At 46.6% G+C, this 17698-nt stretch overlaps 1 protein-coding gene across 1 annotated transcript in view; it reads right to left on the reverse strand.

Moving 5' to 3' along the window:
- Positions 1-4809: 4809 nt before the first annotated feature.
- Positions 4810-17698, reverse strand: part of OSCP1 (organic solute carrier partner 1) — a 35195-nt gene continuing 22306 nt past the window's right edge. Inside the window, exons 6-12 of the mRNA XM_021713331.1 lie at positions 10752-10855; positions 10158-10286; positions 8943-9012; positions 7032-7171; positions 5707-5770; positions 5157-5471; positions 4810-4842 (exon numbers count right to left, since the gene is read on the reverse strand). Of these exons, the coding sequence (XP_021569006.1) occupies positions 5355-5471; positions 5707-5770; positions 7032-7171; positions 8943-9012; positions 10158-10286; positions 10752-10855 (624 nt within the window). The 3' untranslated portion in view covers positions 4810-4842; positions 5157-5354. The remainder of the gene's footprint in view (positions 4843-5156; positions 5472-5706; positions 5771-7031; positions 7172-8942; positions 9013-10157; positions 10287-10751; positions 10856-17698) is intronic.

Below are 17698 nucleotides of genomic sequence, written 5' to 3' on the forward strand. Positions count from 1 at the left end.
ATTCCTTTTCCATTTACATAGCTAGAATTGGTTTCAATTTTTTGCACTCCAAAATTCTGACTAGTAAGGTCCACTTGAAATGAGTTCATTCCAGGAGCCTTGAATATCTTTGCTCCCTTTAGATGAGCTCTGTTGTGGTTCTGTTTCCAATTGTCAGAAGATCACAAAATCCTGAAAATTAGGGTCACCTGCTATAATTTACCACCCAGTGCCAAAACCCCTCTGCAATGAACATCTTATATGCTCCCCTAACCTCTACCCAAACCGCCCCAGTGACCAGCAATTCATTTTTTTTTTTTTTGAGTCAGGGTCTCAATCCATCACCAGGCTGGAGTGTGGCAGCACAATTACAGCTCACTGCAGCCTCGACCTCTTGGGCTCAGGCCATCCTTCTGCCTCAGTCTCCTGAGTAGCTAAGACTACAGATGCATGCCACCATGCTTAGCTAATATTTTTATTTTTTTAAAGACAAGATCTCACTATGTTGCCTAAGCTGGTCTCAAACTCCTGGGCTCAAGCAGTCTTCCTGCTTTGGTCTCTCAAAGTACAGGAATTACAGGCATGAGCCACCACACCCAGGCTTCTCATTTTTTTGCTAATCTACTCCAAGATTAGGAAGTTTTTGGTAACTCTACCCATTGTTTCCAGTTCTTTTCTATGGAAAACTGTCCAATTTTGAATTGTATTTAATTATAAAAGTTTCTTCATGCCTTTTGAGAGTGAAATAAATGTACTAAATAAATGAAATGACTATGGTTTTAGACATTGAAGTGTGAGGTACTGTGGACTGTCCCAGGGAAAGGGAGCCTGAAGCATAGGTGGGGGTGGGGATCACAGCACAGAGGTGATGGCTGCAGGTAGTGGTGTCTCTGAAAAAAAGCGATGTAAAACAATTTGCAGAAGAATGCAAGACCTGTTAAACATGGGGTCCAGCAGTGGAATGAGAGTAAGGAACAGGTTGAAGGTGAGAAATGGAGTGAGAGTGGGAGATAAGGGTAAGCAATGGGAAAAAAGGCAAGGGTGGAATAAGGAGCATCTGGCAATTGACCTGGCCATTTTGACAGACTTAATAAAATGCATCCAACTCTGTATCACACAGGGCAACCCCGAATCAGAAGGCACGGAGGGAAAGAGAGGAGGTATGGCCAGAAAGTGATATGATCAAAACCATGAAAGCCAAAGTTGAGAAAGTTTTAGGAAGAAAAGGGAGTTTGCAGGGCTAAGAGCTTTCTGAAAGTCAAGGAGAATGGGGATGACAAAGGCTGCTGGACTTGTCAACGCTGGGGCCTGGAGAGTCAGAGTCTGTGGAGTGATAGGAGCTGCAGGGTTTAGGGGGGAAGGAAAATGAGGCAGCAGGCAAGTGTGACAGGCTGGCCTCATGGCCGAGAAGCCAGTGAAGATGGAGAAGCAGCTGCCAAAGGCATGACTGGGGGTCTTTGCACCAGGGGAAGGAGCAGCCATTTGCTAAGTCTGAAGGAGGAGGAGGACTGGGTGCCACCAATGGGGGCAGGTGTAGACAGGAGGGATGAGGGACAAATGCAAGGACAACACAAACCAAGTACTGGCTTCTAGGCAGTTGTAACCTAAGCTGAGAGGTCTTGAGGCTATCCGGAAAAACCGAGCCACATGTCTTTAGCTGACACCAGGGCTTCCCCGGAAAACCTGCCGGCCTCAACATTTCTTTTTTTTTTTTTTTTTTGGAGTCGAAGTCTCACTCTGTTGCCTAGGCTGGAGTGCAGTGATGTTATTTATTTTTGAGTTGGAGTCTCCTTCTGTCACTCAGGCTAGAGTGCAGTGGCACACTTATGGCCACTGCAGTCTTGACCTGCTGGGCTCAGGCGATCCTTCCACTTTAGCCTTCCAAGTAGCTGGAACCACAGGCACGTGCCTCCATGCCTGGCTAATTTCTCTTGATTTATTGTAAAGATAAGGGCTCATCATGTTGTCTAGGCTGGTCTCAAACCCGTGGGCTCAGGCAATCCTTTCATGTTGACCTCCCAAAGTGCTAGGATCACAGGCATAAGCCACTGTACCCAGCCAGGTAATGTTATTTTTGTCAATAGAGGCATCACAGGTCAGAAACAAAAAGTATCTTGAATGCATATGTGTGTGGTGGTGGTGGCGGTGAGGAGTGTCAAGGTTATCAAATGATCCAAAATAATTTCCATTGTCCCTTGGAATGCATCTTGACATCCTCACTTGAACAGGAGTGAGTATGAACTAAGAATTTACTTCATATCAAATCAGGAAGCTATACAGGAAAGATTCAACTCTGGAGGGGTTTCCTTTCCCCACTCCCTTCTGGAACTCCCTCTACTGTTAGATGTCCAGGATTCAGCTGCTGAAAAGGAGTTATCCAGGGCTTAATTTAAAGAAAGCAAGAGATAGGTAAAGGTTGTATTAGTTTTCAGATTTTAATTTGGGCCTTGAAGATTAGGTATTAGGCTAAAGTTTCTAAAATCTGCATTTCTCTTTCTATGGTATCTTGTGGCTTGAGTTGGTACAAAAGGGACAGTGTGGCTCTATACTGGATGTAGATCAGCACGACAAACCAGATGGCTACGGACCAGATGGACATGGATGAGGGAAGCTGATCTGGTTTAGATCCAGGCATCTCCAGGACTTGGGTATCATCCTACTGAGATTTAGATCTAAAGAAAAAAGTGAGTTTTACCTTTAAAAATTGTTACTTATGTGGACTATATGGGATGACTTTCCTCTTAGAACTGAGGGATACATTCCCCTCTTTTTCTTCCTCCCTCACTCTTGATTCTTGTTAGCTCTTTCTTCTGGGAGCCATTAAAGTCCTTTGGTTTCTGGCTCTCCTACAGCTTTGCCTTACAGAATCTATAGGGTATTCTAACACTCTAAGAGGTTACAGTCACAGAAGAGCTGAAAGAGAGCAGATTTACCCCAAAGCACAGGGTGGGGGCAGCTGGGGTACAACTCCAATTCTCAGGTCTCACCTGGGGCAGGGCCTTGAAAGCCATAAACTCAGTAACTTATCTGGGCACTCTGGATTTGAGCTCTTTCTCTTTCTTCTTGAGGGACTTGAGTCTTGGTGAGGATAACCAGTCCAGGATGACGGTGAATTTGGGGCAGGGATGGGACCAGAGTGCAGTGTCCTGTTTCTGACCAAGGTGTCCCTTTGCCATGGTTTTAAACAACACTGAATTTGGGGCCCGGATGGGACCAGAAACAGTGTCCTGTTTCTGACACCTTTGTACCCCTTTTCCATGGTTTTAAAGAACACTGATACATTTCTAGTACTCAGTTCACAATTTAGGCAGAGTAATTCTTACCTCCCTTTTTCTTTGCCTCTTCCCTGCTCCCATGCTTTCTCTGGATACCCTGAACCATCATGCAAATAAACTTGTTTTTCTCAATATTTGTACAAGTCTAGAGACATGAAACTCACAGATTGCCTCATCACAGAGCTGCCTTACAGAGATCAGTATCTTGTTTATGTATGATAGGACAGATGCTCTGGGGTAGGTGGAGGGAGGAGGCTGCTGCTGCTTCCCGGCAGCTCGTGGCCCACCTCCAAGGCCCAGGACGTGCTCAGAGCAGACAGTGAAGTTCAGATTTGTGACAGACCTTCCCCTTCACCTGTTACCCAGTCAGGCCCCCCAGAATGGTGGCCAAATTGCTTAAAAGAGGCTAAGACCAAAGGCCCTTTGTACATCTGCTGCAATAAGCATTTAGCAGCACAATATGCCTCTTCTCCTTGTCAGACTTTTTGTGAGGGTTGTGGGGGGTGTCTTTATAAGTGAGGAAGTGTAACTTTACTGGGTAGGAGGCAACTTAAATTTATTTGGTGATTTATCATTCTGTCTCCAAACCCTATGCCTGTAAGCTGGCTGTCCCATTCCAGAACTGTATTTGCCTTGAGCCTCCCCAAGGCGCCACAGGGGTCCTTGCAGCTGGCCCCATCTCAGGCTGTGACCAGCTCAGCTTAGTTTTTCTCCTACCTCTCCTGTTCTGGCTGTTCCTTCCATAGGACTGAATGGACCCGAACCTGCTGGCTACTCAGTCCCAGAAGGGCACACGCGGTAGAAGGCTGCTGCTCCTTCCTGAATTAACAAGAGCAGCCCTGGCCAGAGACATTTTACATGGATCCCAATTAGACTTGGCATCCTGCCACATCCTGCCAGGGGAAGTGGCTTGGCTGTACATGGAAGGGAAAGGGGCACACCACATGTGCCTCCTGTGCACCCAACCTGAGGCTCTGCTTGGTGACCGATGGTAAGGCAGGGGGACAGACGTCATAGCACATGATACTGGGTGTCTTAGCTGGCAAGCACACTAAGTGTCAGAGGAAGATCCTGGGGGTAAGCAGTACATATCATGCTGAAAAGCAAATTATCCTGTTGGTACACATCTCCATATGGGATAAACCCACAATCACATGTAGACAGACTGATGTGCAGAGAAGTACAGATGTCTACATACCCTGCTTGGGCCCGGATGAGTGTTTCCTATCTTGGCCTTCCTTATTCTACCTCTAAGGTCATAGTACCTAGTATGCAAGGGAGAGGAGGCAGTCTTAATGGGCTCCCAACTGAGGCAACTGCCTTAAACAATGATTGATTTCAAATAACCTACAAGGCAGAATATATCCCAGGAAACTATAAAGATTTTGTTATGATTTACAGGCATCTGTGAGTGGTAGGTCCCCACAGAAAAGCTGAAATAGTAAACCTGAATATGACAGTAGGAGTGACCCTCTACTGACTCTGGGGTTCAAACCTATGGCCCAGGATGATTTGGATGGTTACCATAGAATTAGGAATAAAATGGGAAAGGTCCAGTTTAAAGGCCAGAATATATTTCACTGAAAATGTGTGTCTGGCCAGGCTTGGTGGCTCAGCCTGTAATCCTGCACTTTGGGAGGCCGAGGTGAATGAATTGCCTGAGCCCGCGGGTTCAAGACCCACCTGGGCAACTTGGCGAGACCTCATCTCTACAATAATTTAAAAAAATTAGCCGGGTGTGGTAGTGCACGCCCGTAGTTCCAGCTACTTGGAAGGCTGAGGTGGAAAGATCGCCAGAGCCTAGCAGGTTGAGGCTGCGGTGGCCGGGAGTGTGCCACTGCACTCCAGTCTGGACGACAGAGTGACTCCAACTCAAAAAAAAAAAAAAAAAGAAAAGAAAATGTGTGTCTGTGTGTGACATCAAGAGAGGGTGCTTCCTGAGGGAGTCTGGCACAGTCCTTTACAATATAAACAAGAACCAGAGGTAATGACTTCATTGGGTAGAAAACTAGCAGCATCATTTTGGGCACTGGGCATTCCCCAGGGCTTGTCATCCAGCAGCTTCTCCCTTTGTGGGGAGGGGATGCCTGGTTAGCACAGCTACAACTCATCCATCATGGCGAGTAAATTGTCTCCCTTGCTGGAACTCAGCCTTGGCTGTTCTGTGATCTCAAACTCCCCCATGATCCGAGCCAGCTCTTCATTCCGTTGCTGGTCCTGTTAGAGAAATGAGAGATGGAAGGGATGAGAGGAGCTGTCAACAGTCTGCCTCTTTGTGCACTAGACATTTACTTTTTCATCCTACCCCTGGGATGCATTTCAGTTGCCCACCTGTTTGTCAGAAAAGGGACATTAGTGACAGACTGTTTAGAGAATAAAAAAGGGGAGTATCTGAAGTTCAAAGTTAGTATAAGACGAGGAAGGGAATAAGCATGCAATCCCCTGTACGCGCCTGGGTAGCCTGTATGTTGATAACTTCATAGGACAGCTCTTCTGGCCTGGTTAGTGCTGCTTGTCTGGATGAGATGATAAAGAAACATGTCAAGGTTAGATTCTCTCCCTGCTGGCATGGCAAACTGACTTTTGATAACTTGGCAACTTATTTTTCCTGCCTCATCTTCTGCCCTTTTCAACTTTCTACCCCATCTCCAACCAATGCATACCACACTTTAGAAAGTCACATTCCTTTATGTCTCTGTGCCCTTGCACATACTAAACTCTGCCAAGATTGTTTCTCCCCTTCCTCTGCTTGGCAAACTCCAAGACTCAGATCAAATGCCAACTCCTTCAATCCGCCAGTGCAAAGTTAGTCACTGTGTCCTCAATCAGACACAGTATTCATGACACGGCACTAAAATGACTCACATACATGTTCATTCTCCTACTAAGTTGGGAACTTCCTGGGGACTGGTTCTAGGTCTTACTACATCTTTGTGTCCCCATGACTTAACATAGTACCTGTCACAAGGAAGTAAACAAAAGAAGTCAGTGCAATGGGAAAATAGAAGGCAACGCTCACCCCCAAATACTTGGTTGTGAGGAGGGGTCACATGAGAGAATGCATGTGAAAGTGCTCTGTAAACTGTAAAGAACTGTTTACATGTTGGTGAATTACTATTGTTATTGGTTTTGGGAGAGACTATCAAGTCCCAAAGAAATCAAGCTCCAACCTCCCTCTGGTTTCTTAATATATCTTTCTTAATGTGGTCAACTTTGCTTCTAATGTTGCTTGTTTAGCTGTGCTCTGCTAAGTAAAATATTAGAATTCTCTTTTTTAATGACTCCAGAAGGTCCAAGCCATTGACTCCTGGTGGCTTCTTTAACTAGGTTATTGAATTTGTTGGCATTTCATTTGTGATCTTTACATCTGTATTTATAAATGTCAGTGGTTGTAATGGTCATTTTTGGGTTCTTATCTCAATTGGGATTTTGATATGTCTTTAAAGAAGCAAATTTACAGCCGGGCTCGGTGGCTCAGCCTGTAATCCCGCGCTTTGGGAGGCTGAGGTGAGTGGATTGCTTGAGCCCGCGGTTTCAAGACCTGCCTAGGCAACTAGGTGAGACCTCATCTCTACAATAAATAAAAAAATTAGTCAGGGATAGTAGCATGCGCCTGTAGTTCCAGCTACTTGGAAGCCTGAGGCAGAAGGATCACCGGAGCCCAGCAGGTCCAGGCTGCGGTGGCCGGGAGTGTGCCACTGCACTCCAATCTGGGCGACACAGTGAGACTCCAACTCAAAATAAATAAATAAATAAAGAAGCAAGTTTAAAACATACTCCTCTTCTTCATCAGTGGTAAAGAGATTCAACGGGAATCCTGGCTCAGGACCGCTGGGTTTCTTAATCTCCATTCCTCCCATCAGCCTGGCCAAGAAGTTCAGCTCTTCTTTAGCAAGAGGGTTTGGAGCAATGCTTTCCTGCAGAAACAGTTGCATGATTGTTAGCCACACGAAGGTGATCACATCTCCTGATAAGACCCCAGAGACACAGGGAAGTATTACAAAATAAGGCAAAACAATAACTGTTTAAAACGCCACACCAGAAGTGGAGGGAAACTAGCAATGCAGCAATTCAGAGAATTTCATACTTTCAAGATGAGTGCAAGTTCCCAGAGAAGCACATTTCTCCTCAAACTACCTTCCGCCTTGAAGGAGAAGTACACTGCTTCCTCTTCAATGATTCCAGTTCCCTCAGCATTTGCCAGAAGTCTCAGTCAAGTCACCAGTGGAAGGGTGCTCATTCCAGAGGAGCTGCCACACTGCCCTCATGTGGCGATGGTCAGGAACACACCCCTCGAGTCACTCCCTCCTCTCATTGTCTTCATCCCATGCGCACCTTTGCCCCTGCTCTGCCCCTCCCAGCACTCTGCTGCCAGTTATCCAGCAGACAGTTCTCATTTCTCCTTGGGTTGAAATGAACCCCTCCACCTCCTGTTTAAAGAACAAAGTCCAAACTGTTTAGGGCTATTTCTTTTTTTTTTTTTTTTTTTTGAGTCGGAGTCTCACTCAGTCTGCCCAGACAAGTGCAGTGGCTGGGAGGCCGCTCCCGGCCACTGCAGCCTCGACCTGCTGGGCTCCGGCGATCCTTCCGCCTCAGCCTTCCACGTAGCTGGAATTACAGGTGCGCGCTACCACGCCCGGCTAATTTTTGATTTATTGTAGAGATGAGGTCTCGCCAAGTTGCCCAGGCGGGTCTTGAACCCACGGGCTCAGGCAATCCATTCACCTTGGCCTCCCAAAGCACGGGATTACAGGCTGAGCCACTGAGCCCGGCCGAGGGCTCTTTCTAATAGGCCCCACTGTCCCTGTCCAGTCAGTCTCTGCCAGTGGCCTGAATTACGCTATGCTGTAGGCTCATGGGAAACATGCTGCCTCCTGCTTCTCCAAACACCATGCTTTTCTGCCCCCATGACTTTGCTCAGCCTGCCACCTTGGTCACGTGCCTATTTCCCCTTCTCTGCTATTGAGTGTTTTATATGCTCTCAAGCCCCACTTCACTATCACCTCCTTGGAAAAGCCTTCTTGACTCCCCTCCCTACCCCCACCCCACTGGACAGAACATGTGTTCTTCTGGCATAGCACTTTGTTCAGAATACCCAGTTGGCCCTTTTCCCACCTGTCACAACTTCTTCTATCTTTCCCAGGGTACTATCAGCCCCTTCAGGATGGGACCACACCTATGTCAGCTTTGTGTCCCTGGGTACCTGGCCCATAGAAGCAGTTTAATAAATGTTTGCTGAATACTTTAATATTTCATTATTTGTCCTATAGCAAGCTGGGAGCTAGTTCAGTGAAAATTTGTAAAGATGGAATTCAGAGAAACTAAAAATCACACTTTGGACTTAGCTACCACAGCACTATAAAGGAGAGCATGAAAAAGAGATATTTTAATGATCAGAATACACACAAGTGCTGAAGTCAGCAACCATGGACCTAATGGCACTGGTACAATGCTATTTCACATGTCCTGATGTGTGGTTCCTGCTTAATTATGGTGGTTGAGCTAAGCCTAAAATTACCTAATTAGTGAGATCACTGGAAGTCTCCATGAAAAGCTACAATTAAAAACCTGTGTACTTATAAGGTCCAAAGAAAAAGATTGCAAACAATGAGGAAAATGTTGGCCTTCTCCATGCAGATTTCTAGTATCCAGAAAAAGCTGTGAGGAGGAGAGAAGAAAGGAGCTCACCTGTGTCCATGAGGCTAAGTTCTTTGATGTTCCAGACATATGAGTTTCCACAGGCCGATTCACGCTGTACCTGGTGTCAACACAAAATGGCGAATTACCCAGCTCCTTTTCACTGACTTCCTTCTTTTTTTATTGAGTTGGAGTCTCATTCCGTTGCCCAGGCTGGAGTACAGTGGCACACTCACGGCCACTCCAGTGATGACCTGCTGGACTCAGGTGATCCTTCCACCTCAGCCTTCCAGGTAGCTGGAATTACAGGCGCACGCTACCATACGTGGCTAATTTTTTTGATTTATTGTAGAGATGAGGTCTCGCCAAGTTGCCCAGGCTGTTCTTGAACCCATGGGCTCAGGCAATCCCCTCAACTCGACCTCCCAAAGTGCTGGGATTGCAGGTTCGAGCCACCATGCCTGGCCCACTAACTTTCTTCTAACTCATCAATACCATTCCTGGCTTTCATTTTGAGACAATCAATAGCACCCAAAAAGATACTGTGAGCACCAAACTAAGTGGATGTTAACCACTCAAATGTCACATCCTCCCAAAGAAAACTGTCTGGAGAAACTGGAAATGGCTCCTCCTACAAAGAGTAACTGGCCGGGCTCGGTGGCTCAGCCTGTAATCCCGTGCTTTGGGAGGCCGAGGTGAGTGGATTGCCTAGCCCGCGGGTTCGAGACCCGCCTGGGCAACTTGGCAAAACCTCATCTCTACAATAAATCAAAAATCAGCTAGGCGTGGTAGCGTATGCCTGTAATTCCGGCTACTCGGAAGGCTGAGGCGGAAGGATCGCTGGAGCCCAGCGGGTCGAGGCTGCAGTGGCTGGGAGCGGCCACTGCACTTCAGTCTGGGCATCAGGGTGAAACTCCAACTCAAACAAAAAAAAAAAAAAAAAAAAAAAGAAAAGAGTAACATTATCCCTGAAAAGATGGTAGCATTACCTGAAGGCTATGTCCTTCTGGATTTCCAGTGCAACAGAGGTTTTGGCTAGTCCTCTTCCATAAGTATTTAAAATTATGTATCTTTTCAACCCATGGAGTCACCTTATGTCTGAAGTTCTTGGGAACCCTTGGAAAATGTCAGGGTACTATATGCAGGGCATGCGAGGGGAAATGAGTTCAGTCATCAGAGGGATTTTCACAGGAGAAGTCAGACTGTGTTAAAATGAAGTGGCCTCCCTTGGACTTGAATTAATTTAGGGAAGAAAAATTTGCTTACATGTTAGTTCCCAGTTTCAGAACTCGGTCTCCATAAAGTTCAAAAGAACCTTCTTTGGGTGCAGTGACATAGTGTCCACCATGCTTGAATTCTATCTTCTTCACTTCTTCACCTTTGTTGTTGAACACTCTATAATACAAAGTATGACATGATGGAATGTTCTCCAAGCTTAGGTGGTCCTGGAGACTTCTTTATTCTTTGTACCATGGAACAAAAAGGAATTCATGCACTCCTTCAAGATAAAGATGTTGGTTGTGATAATAACAATAATATAATACTACTACTATTAATTGAGCAATGTTATGCGCCCAGTCCAGTATGAGCACTTTGGAGCACCATTATCTTATTCGTCTTTGCAGGAACCATTTAACAGAAGAGGAAACGAGTCCTGGAGAACTGGGTGACTTGCCTCAAGCCCCTCTGCTAAGTGGCAAAGCTGGGTTTAGAACCTGCCCTCTTTAATAGCTGTGCTTTACTGCAGAGGGGGTGTCGAGAGAGCCTGGGGCTCAGCAGTGCTGCCTCCTTTATGGTGGCCCACGTACTGGTCTCCCAGCACCCCAAATGCAGCCTTGGTAATTACTGTTGAGAATTCACCTGATGAGTCCGGGAACTTCAGTTCCCCAGGGGACAGGCCCGCAAACTGGCAACACAAAGCGACCATTAGAATTCTGAACTTTGTCCTTTAGAAATATGGACACCTGGAAAAAAATAAATGTATGGTCATTTATCTTGGTATGTTTTCATAGACATAAACATTCTGAGGGTGGAAAGTGTGTAATGGTTTGGGCTGCCTAGTGAGTTTATAACAATAGGAAGGGAGAAAAACTCACCAAAACTAACACCTGCAGGGTTCCAGTGTTTTTATAAACAGAACTACTTAGGGGCTACATAGCAAACCTTCCAGGTGAATCATATTACCCCCATTTTATTTTATTCTCTATTTTTTTTTTAATCGGAGTCTCACTCTGTCGCCCAGGCTGGAGTGCAGTGGCATGTTCACAGTCACCACAGCCTCGACCTACTGGGCTCAGGTGATCTCTCCGCCTCAGCCTTCCAAGTAGCTGGAACCATAGGCATGTGCCACCATACCTGGTTCATTTTTTAATTTATTGCAGAGACGAGGTTGCGCCATGTTGCTCAGGCTGGTCTCAAACCCCTGAGCTCAGGTAGTTTTCTCACCTCAGCCTCCCAAAGTGCTGGGATTACAGGCTTGAGCCACTGCGCCTGGCCGTAATTTTTCTTTTTCTTTTTGAGTCGGAGTCTCACTCTGTCACCCAGGCTGGAGGGCAGTGGCATGCTCCCAGCCACCGCAGCCTCGACCTGCTGGGCTCCAGTGACCCTTCCACCTCAGCCTTCCAAGTAGCTGGAACTACAGGTGCGCGCTACCACGCCCAGCTAATTTTTTGATTTATTGTAGAGATGAGGTCTCGCCAAGTTGCCCAGGCGGGTCTCGAACCTGCGGGCTCAGGCAATCCACTCACCTCAGCCTCCTAAAGCGTGGGATTACAGGCTGAGCCACCGAGCCCGGCTCTGGATACCCTCTTTCATTCGCTTTCTCCTGCTTGCCAAATAGTGCCCAGCTGGCCCTTGTTCCTCTCAGCAGCCATGACCTCCCCGTCCCTATTCCATGCCTCATGCCTTTGCTGAGATGGCACCATCTGCTTAGGGTGTCCTTCTTAACCCTTCCTCTTGTTTTCTCATGGATCTGGTGAAAACACATTTAAAAAAAAGATATCAGCTCTCCTGTGAAGACTTTCCTGATTCTCTTAGGTAAAACTGAGCACTTTATCCTTTGAGTCTGCTCTCTTTACATTCTACCTCAGAACTAAATACGTGAGAGGCACTTACTGCATTCCCCCTTCTCTAAGAGGGCTCCTTGAGGGCAGGAACCACTTTTCCTCTGGAAAGAGGTAAGGCAGGTCACTGAGCTGTGGGGATGGAGGGCTGGTAAGACATCTCCATGAGCATTCATCTTCCCTAGGATGATGGCAGGCCTGTGGTGGCTGATAAGAGGGTGAGCCAGGGATCTAGCTTCTCAGTGAATATGGGTGAGTAACTTGGCAATTGGGGTTAGCAGTGAGCAATGAATACAGGGCTTTGGAAGGTGCTGTGGTTAATGGAGTGAGCTTATAAGAGGAGGGGAAGTGTGTGAGGGTGGCAGGATAATGATCTGAAAGTGAGGGAGAAGCTGGCAGAACACTGCCCCTGCTCCATGTCCTGCTTGAGGCTGAGGGAGAGTGACCAGTCCCCCTAAATGGCCAGAAGACATCAAAGACCATCTCTGCGCTGCAAGCTGGTGGCCCCTGCCTGCCCCTCTCCTCTGAGCTGCAGATTTGCATATTTGACACTACTCCTTGGACGTCTAGTAGGCAAACCAAACTTAAAGACAACTGGTGGCCGGGCACGGTGGCTCAAGCCTGTAATTCAGCACTTTGGGAGGTGGAAGCAAGAGGATTGCCTGAGCCCACAGGTTTAAGACCATCCTGAGCAACATGGTGAGACATAATCTCTATAATAAGTAAAAAAATTAGCTGGGTGTGGTGGCGCATGCCTGTAGTTCCAGTTACTTGGAAGGCTGAAGCAGAAGGATTGCCCAAGCTTAGCAGGTCGAGGCTGTGGTGGTTGTGAGTGTGACACTGCACTCCAGCCTGGGCAACAGAGACTCCAACTCAAAAAAAAAAAAAAAAAAAAAAAAGACAACTAGTAACCCAAGTAACTTTCCTTCAGCCCTTGCTGATCTCAGTAAGTGACACCAGCTGTTGCTCAGGTCAAATACTGAGCAGCCTCTCTTCAGACTTCTTTCTTCCAGGCCCCACATCCAATCTCTTATGAAGTCTTATTGGTCTTGCCTCAAAGGTATATACTTCTCACTAACTGAATTGCTAGCACCTCCAAGCGATTTTTTTTTAAGTTGGAGGTCTCACTCTGTCCCCAGGTTAGAGTGAAGTCATATGATCACAGCTCATTGCAGCCTCAACCTCCTAGGCTCAGGTGATCTTCCCACCTCAGCCTTCTAAGTAGCTGCTGGGACTATAGGCATACACAACCATGCCCAGCTAATTTTTTTATTTCTGTAGAGATGAGGTCTTGCTATGTTGCCCCAGGCTGGAAAGCACTCTCATTTAAAACCTAGATTTCTTTTTTTTTTTTGAGTTGGAGTCTCACTCTGTCACTCAGACTGGAGTGCAGTGGCCGCTCCCGGCCACCGCAACCTCGACCTGCTGGGCTCTGGCGATCCTTCTGCCTCAGCCTTCCAAGTAGCCGGAATTACAGGCGCGTGCTACCATGCCCAGCTAATTTTTTGATTTATTGTAGAGATGAGGTCTCGCTGCCCAGGCGGGTCTCGAACCCGTGGGCTCAGGCAATCCACTCACCTCAGCCTCCCAAAGGCGCGGGATTACAGGCTGAGCCACTGAGCCCGGCCAAAACCTAGATTTCTATAATACTTTTGTAACTACTGTCCTACCTCTGCCCTTGTCCCATATAGCTCATCTTCCAGAACATAAATCATATCATGATACCTCTTACCTTAAAATGCTCAATATCCTTTTTTTTGTTTAAAAAAAAAAGTTGGGCTGGGCTCAGTGTCTCAGCCTGTAATCCCAGCACTTTGGGAGGCTGAGGTGAGTGGATTGCCTGAGCCTGCAGGTGCGAGACCCACCTGGGCAACTTGGCAAGACCTCGTCTCTACAATAAATAAAAAATTAGCCAGGCGTGGTAGTGCACACCTGTAGTTCCAGGTACTTGGAAGGCTGAGGCGGAAGGATCGCCAGAGCCCAGCAGGTTGAGGCTGCGGTGGCCAGGAGCGTGGATTGCACTCCAGCCTGGGTGGCAGAGTGAGACTCCAACGGAAAAAAAAAAAAAGTTTTGGGCCAGGTGCAGTGGCTCATGCCTAAAATCCCAGCACCACTTTAGAGGCCGAGATGAGAGGATTGTCTGTGTCCACGGTTCGAGACAGCCTGGACAGCTTGGCAAGACTTCATCTCCAAAACAAATTAAATTAAAAAATTAGTAGGGCATGTGGTATGCACCTGTAGTTCCAGCTACTTGGAAGGCTGAGATAGAAGGATCACCTGAGCCCAGCAGGTTGAGGCTGCAGTGGCTGTGAGTGTGACACTGTACTCCAGTGTGGGTGACAGAGTGAGACTCTGACTCAAACAAAAAACAAAGAACAAAAGTTTTAGCTGGGTGCTATGGCTCACGCCTATAATCCCAGCACTTTGGGAGGTAGATGCAAGAGGACTGTCTGAGCCTAGAGGTTTGAGACCATCCTGAGCAAAATGACAAGATACCATCTCTACAATAAATAAAAAAATTAGCTGGGTGTGGTGGTGCTAAAGGCTAAAGTGGAAGGATTGCCCGAGCTTAGCAGGTCAAGGATACAGTGGTTGTGAGTGTGCCACTGCACTCCAGCCTGGGCAACAGAGTGAGACTCTGACTGAAAAAACCAAAACAAAACAAAAAAACAAAAAAAAGTTTTTAAATTTGAAAAACAGGCCAGGCTCGGTGGCTCAGCCTGTAATCCCGTGCCTTGGGAGGCTGAGTTGAGTGGATTGCCTGAGCCCGCGGGTTTGAGACCCGCTTGGGCAACTTGGTGAGACCTCATCTCTACAATAAATCAAAAAATTAGCCGGGTGTGGTAGCGCACGCCTGCAGTTCCAGTTACTTGGAAGGCTGAGGCGGAAGGATCGCTGGAGCCCAGCAGGTCGAGCCTGCAGTGGCCGGGAGTGGCCACTGCACTCCAGTCTGGGCGACAGAGTGAGACTCCAACTCAAAAAAATAAAAAATAAAAAATAAAATAAAAATGAGGTTTCATTATGTTGCCCAGACTGGTCTCAAACTCAAGCAATCCTCCTACCTCAGCCTCCCAAAGTGCTGGAATTACAGGTGTGAACCATTGGTACCTGGCCAAAATGCTCAATATCTTTTTTTCCCTCTTGGAATAAACTCCTTAGGGCTTAAATGGGCCAGTGGTTTTTTTTTTTTTTTAATGTCTGCAACTGTTCTTATTAGTCAGTGCCTATGCTATACGGATTGTTATATTTATTTTGAGCACCATTCCTATGTAGGAGATATGCTTCATTCATATTGGCTTTTTTTTTCTTTTTCTTTTTTTAGTTGGAGTCTCACTCTGTCACCCAGGCTGGAGTACAGTGGCATACTCATGGCCACCGCAGCCTCGATCTGTTGGGCTCAGGCCAGTCTTCTGCCTCAGCCATCCAAGTAGTTGGAACTACAGGTGTGCACTACCACACTTAGCTTATTTTTTGATTTATTGTAGATACGAGGTCTCACCAAATTGCCCAGGCTGGTCTTGAACCCTGGAGCTTAGGCAATCCTCTCGCCTCGGCCTCCCAAAATGCTGGGATTACAGGCTTGAGCCACTGTGCCCAGCATTTTTTTTCCTTTTGAAGTAGGGGGTCTAACTCTGTCACCCAGACTGGAGTGCACAACCACGACTCATCACAGCCTCGACCTCTTGGGCTCAAGTGATCCAGGCTTGCATCACCATGCCCGGCTAATTTTTTTTTTGAGTCGGAGTCTCACTCTGTCACCCAGACTGGAGTGCAGTGGCCGCTCCCGGCCACCGCAGCCTCGACCTGCTGGGCTCCGGCAATCCTTCTGCCTCTGCCTTCCAAGTAGCTGGAACTACAGGCACGTGCTACTATGCCCGGCTAATTTTTTTGATTTATTATATAGATGAGGTCTCGCCAAGTTGCCCAGGCGGATCTTGAGCCCGTGGGCTCAGGCAATAACCCAGCTAATTTTTTTACTTTAATTTTTTTGCACAGATGAGATTTCACTATATTGCCCAGGCTGGTCTCGAATTTCTGGACTCAAGCGATCCTCCTGCCTCAACCTTCCAAAGTGCTGGGATTACAAGCATGAGCCACTGTGCCTGGTGGATTTTTTTCTTTTTTCTTTTTTTTTTTTTTTACTGGAGTCTCACTCTGTCACCCAGGCTAGAGTACAGTGGCTCATGGCCACTGCAGCCTCGATCTGCTAGTTCAGGTGATCCTTCTGCCTCAGTCTTTCAGATAGCTGGAACCATAGGCATGCACCAACACACCCGACTAATTTTTTGATTTATTATAGAGATGAGGTCTCGCCATGTTGCTCAGGCTGGTCTTGAACCCCTGAGCTCAGGCAATCCTCTTGCCTCTGCCTCACAAAGTGCTGAGATTACAGGCATGAGCCACTGTGCTGGCAGGTGGCTTTTCTTTATCCAAGAAACACATTGTGCTTTTTCTCATCTAAGGGGCTTTGATCTTGTTGTCCCTTCAGCTTCGATGCACTTCCTTGAAATCTTTGTTAGTCACATTTTCAACTAAATGCCTTTCTTCAGAAAGGCGGTCCTTGACTCTACCATTGTCATCTAAAGATGTGCTGTTCAATACACACATGTACTAGTTAAATGCGGCTATTTATATTTAAATTAAATAAAAATTTAAAATCAGGCTGGGAGTAGTAGCTCACGCCTGTAATCCTAGCATTTTGGGAGGCCGAGGTGAGAGGATTGCTTGAGCCCAGGAGCTTGAAACCAGCCTAGGCAATATAGCGAGATCTTGTCTTTAATTAAAAAAAAAAAAAAAAAAAAAGCCGGGCTCGGTGGCTCAGCCTGTAATCCTGTGCCTTTGCAAGGCTGAGGTGAGTGAATTGCCTGAGCCCATGGGTTCGAGACCCACCTGGGCAACTTGGTGAGACCTTATCTCTACAATAAATAAAAAATTAGCTGGGTGTGGTAGTGCTTGCCTGTAGTTCCAGCTACTTGGAAGGCTGAGGCGGAAGGATCGCCGGAGCCCAGCAGTCGAGGCTGCGGTGGTGAGGAGCGGCCACTGTACTCCAGTCTAGGCAAGAGAGTGAGACTCCAACTCAACAACAACAACAAAAAAATTAGCTGGGTGTTGTGCTCATTCCTATAGTCCCAGCTGCTCTGGAGGCTGAGGCCAGAGGATCACCTGAGCCCAGGAGGTTGAGGCTGCAGTGAGCCATGATCATGCCACTGTACTCTAGCCTGGGTGACAGAGTGAGACCCTGACTCAAAAAAAAAAAAAAAAAAGAATTGAGATGGTTGTAAATAACTTTCAGGATTCCAAATGGAATTAGTCAGGGCCTTAACCACATTATGACCATTTCACATTGTTTTGTGATATCACAGAATGCTTGGATATTGAATGAGCAGTTCGTATTTGCTTTGGTTAAACAACGAATAAGGGATTATTAGAGCAGAGCTGTGTTTTCTTGACTTAGTTGGTTTTGCTAACAAATCTAGAACTATCAAGACTATTTTGAAAACACAAAAATCTGTATAGGCAATTACATATTGCAACTGAGCAGAAATACCATTAAAGTTCAAACTTGGAAAACCAGCCCAGATGTTACAGATTAGTGGCAGAATATTGTCAAGATATGCTAATCCTATTTCTCTTGATAAACATTCTGATGTTTCATTGTCCATTTAGCAATTAAAGCTAAATATATTTTGTGGTTTAACACATTTTTTTTTTTTTTTGAGTTGGAGTCTCACTCTGTCACCCAGA

The sequence above is a fragment of the Carlito syrichta genome, unplaced genomic scaffold (assembly GCF_000164805.1).
Source record: "Carlito syrichta isolate Samal-C Ts95f unplaced genomic scaffold, Tarsius_syrichta-2.0.1 Scaffold304465, whole genome shotgun sequence".
NCBI classification, from domain to species: Eukaryota; Metazoa; Chordata; class Mammalia; order Primates; family Tarsiidae; genus Carlito; species Carlito syrichta.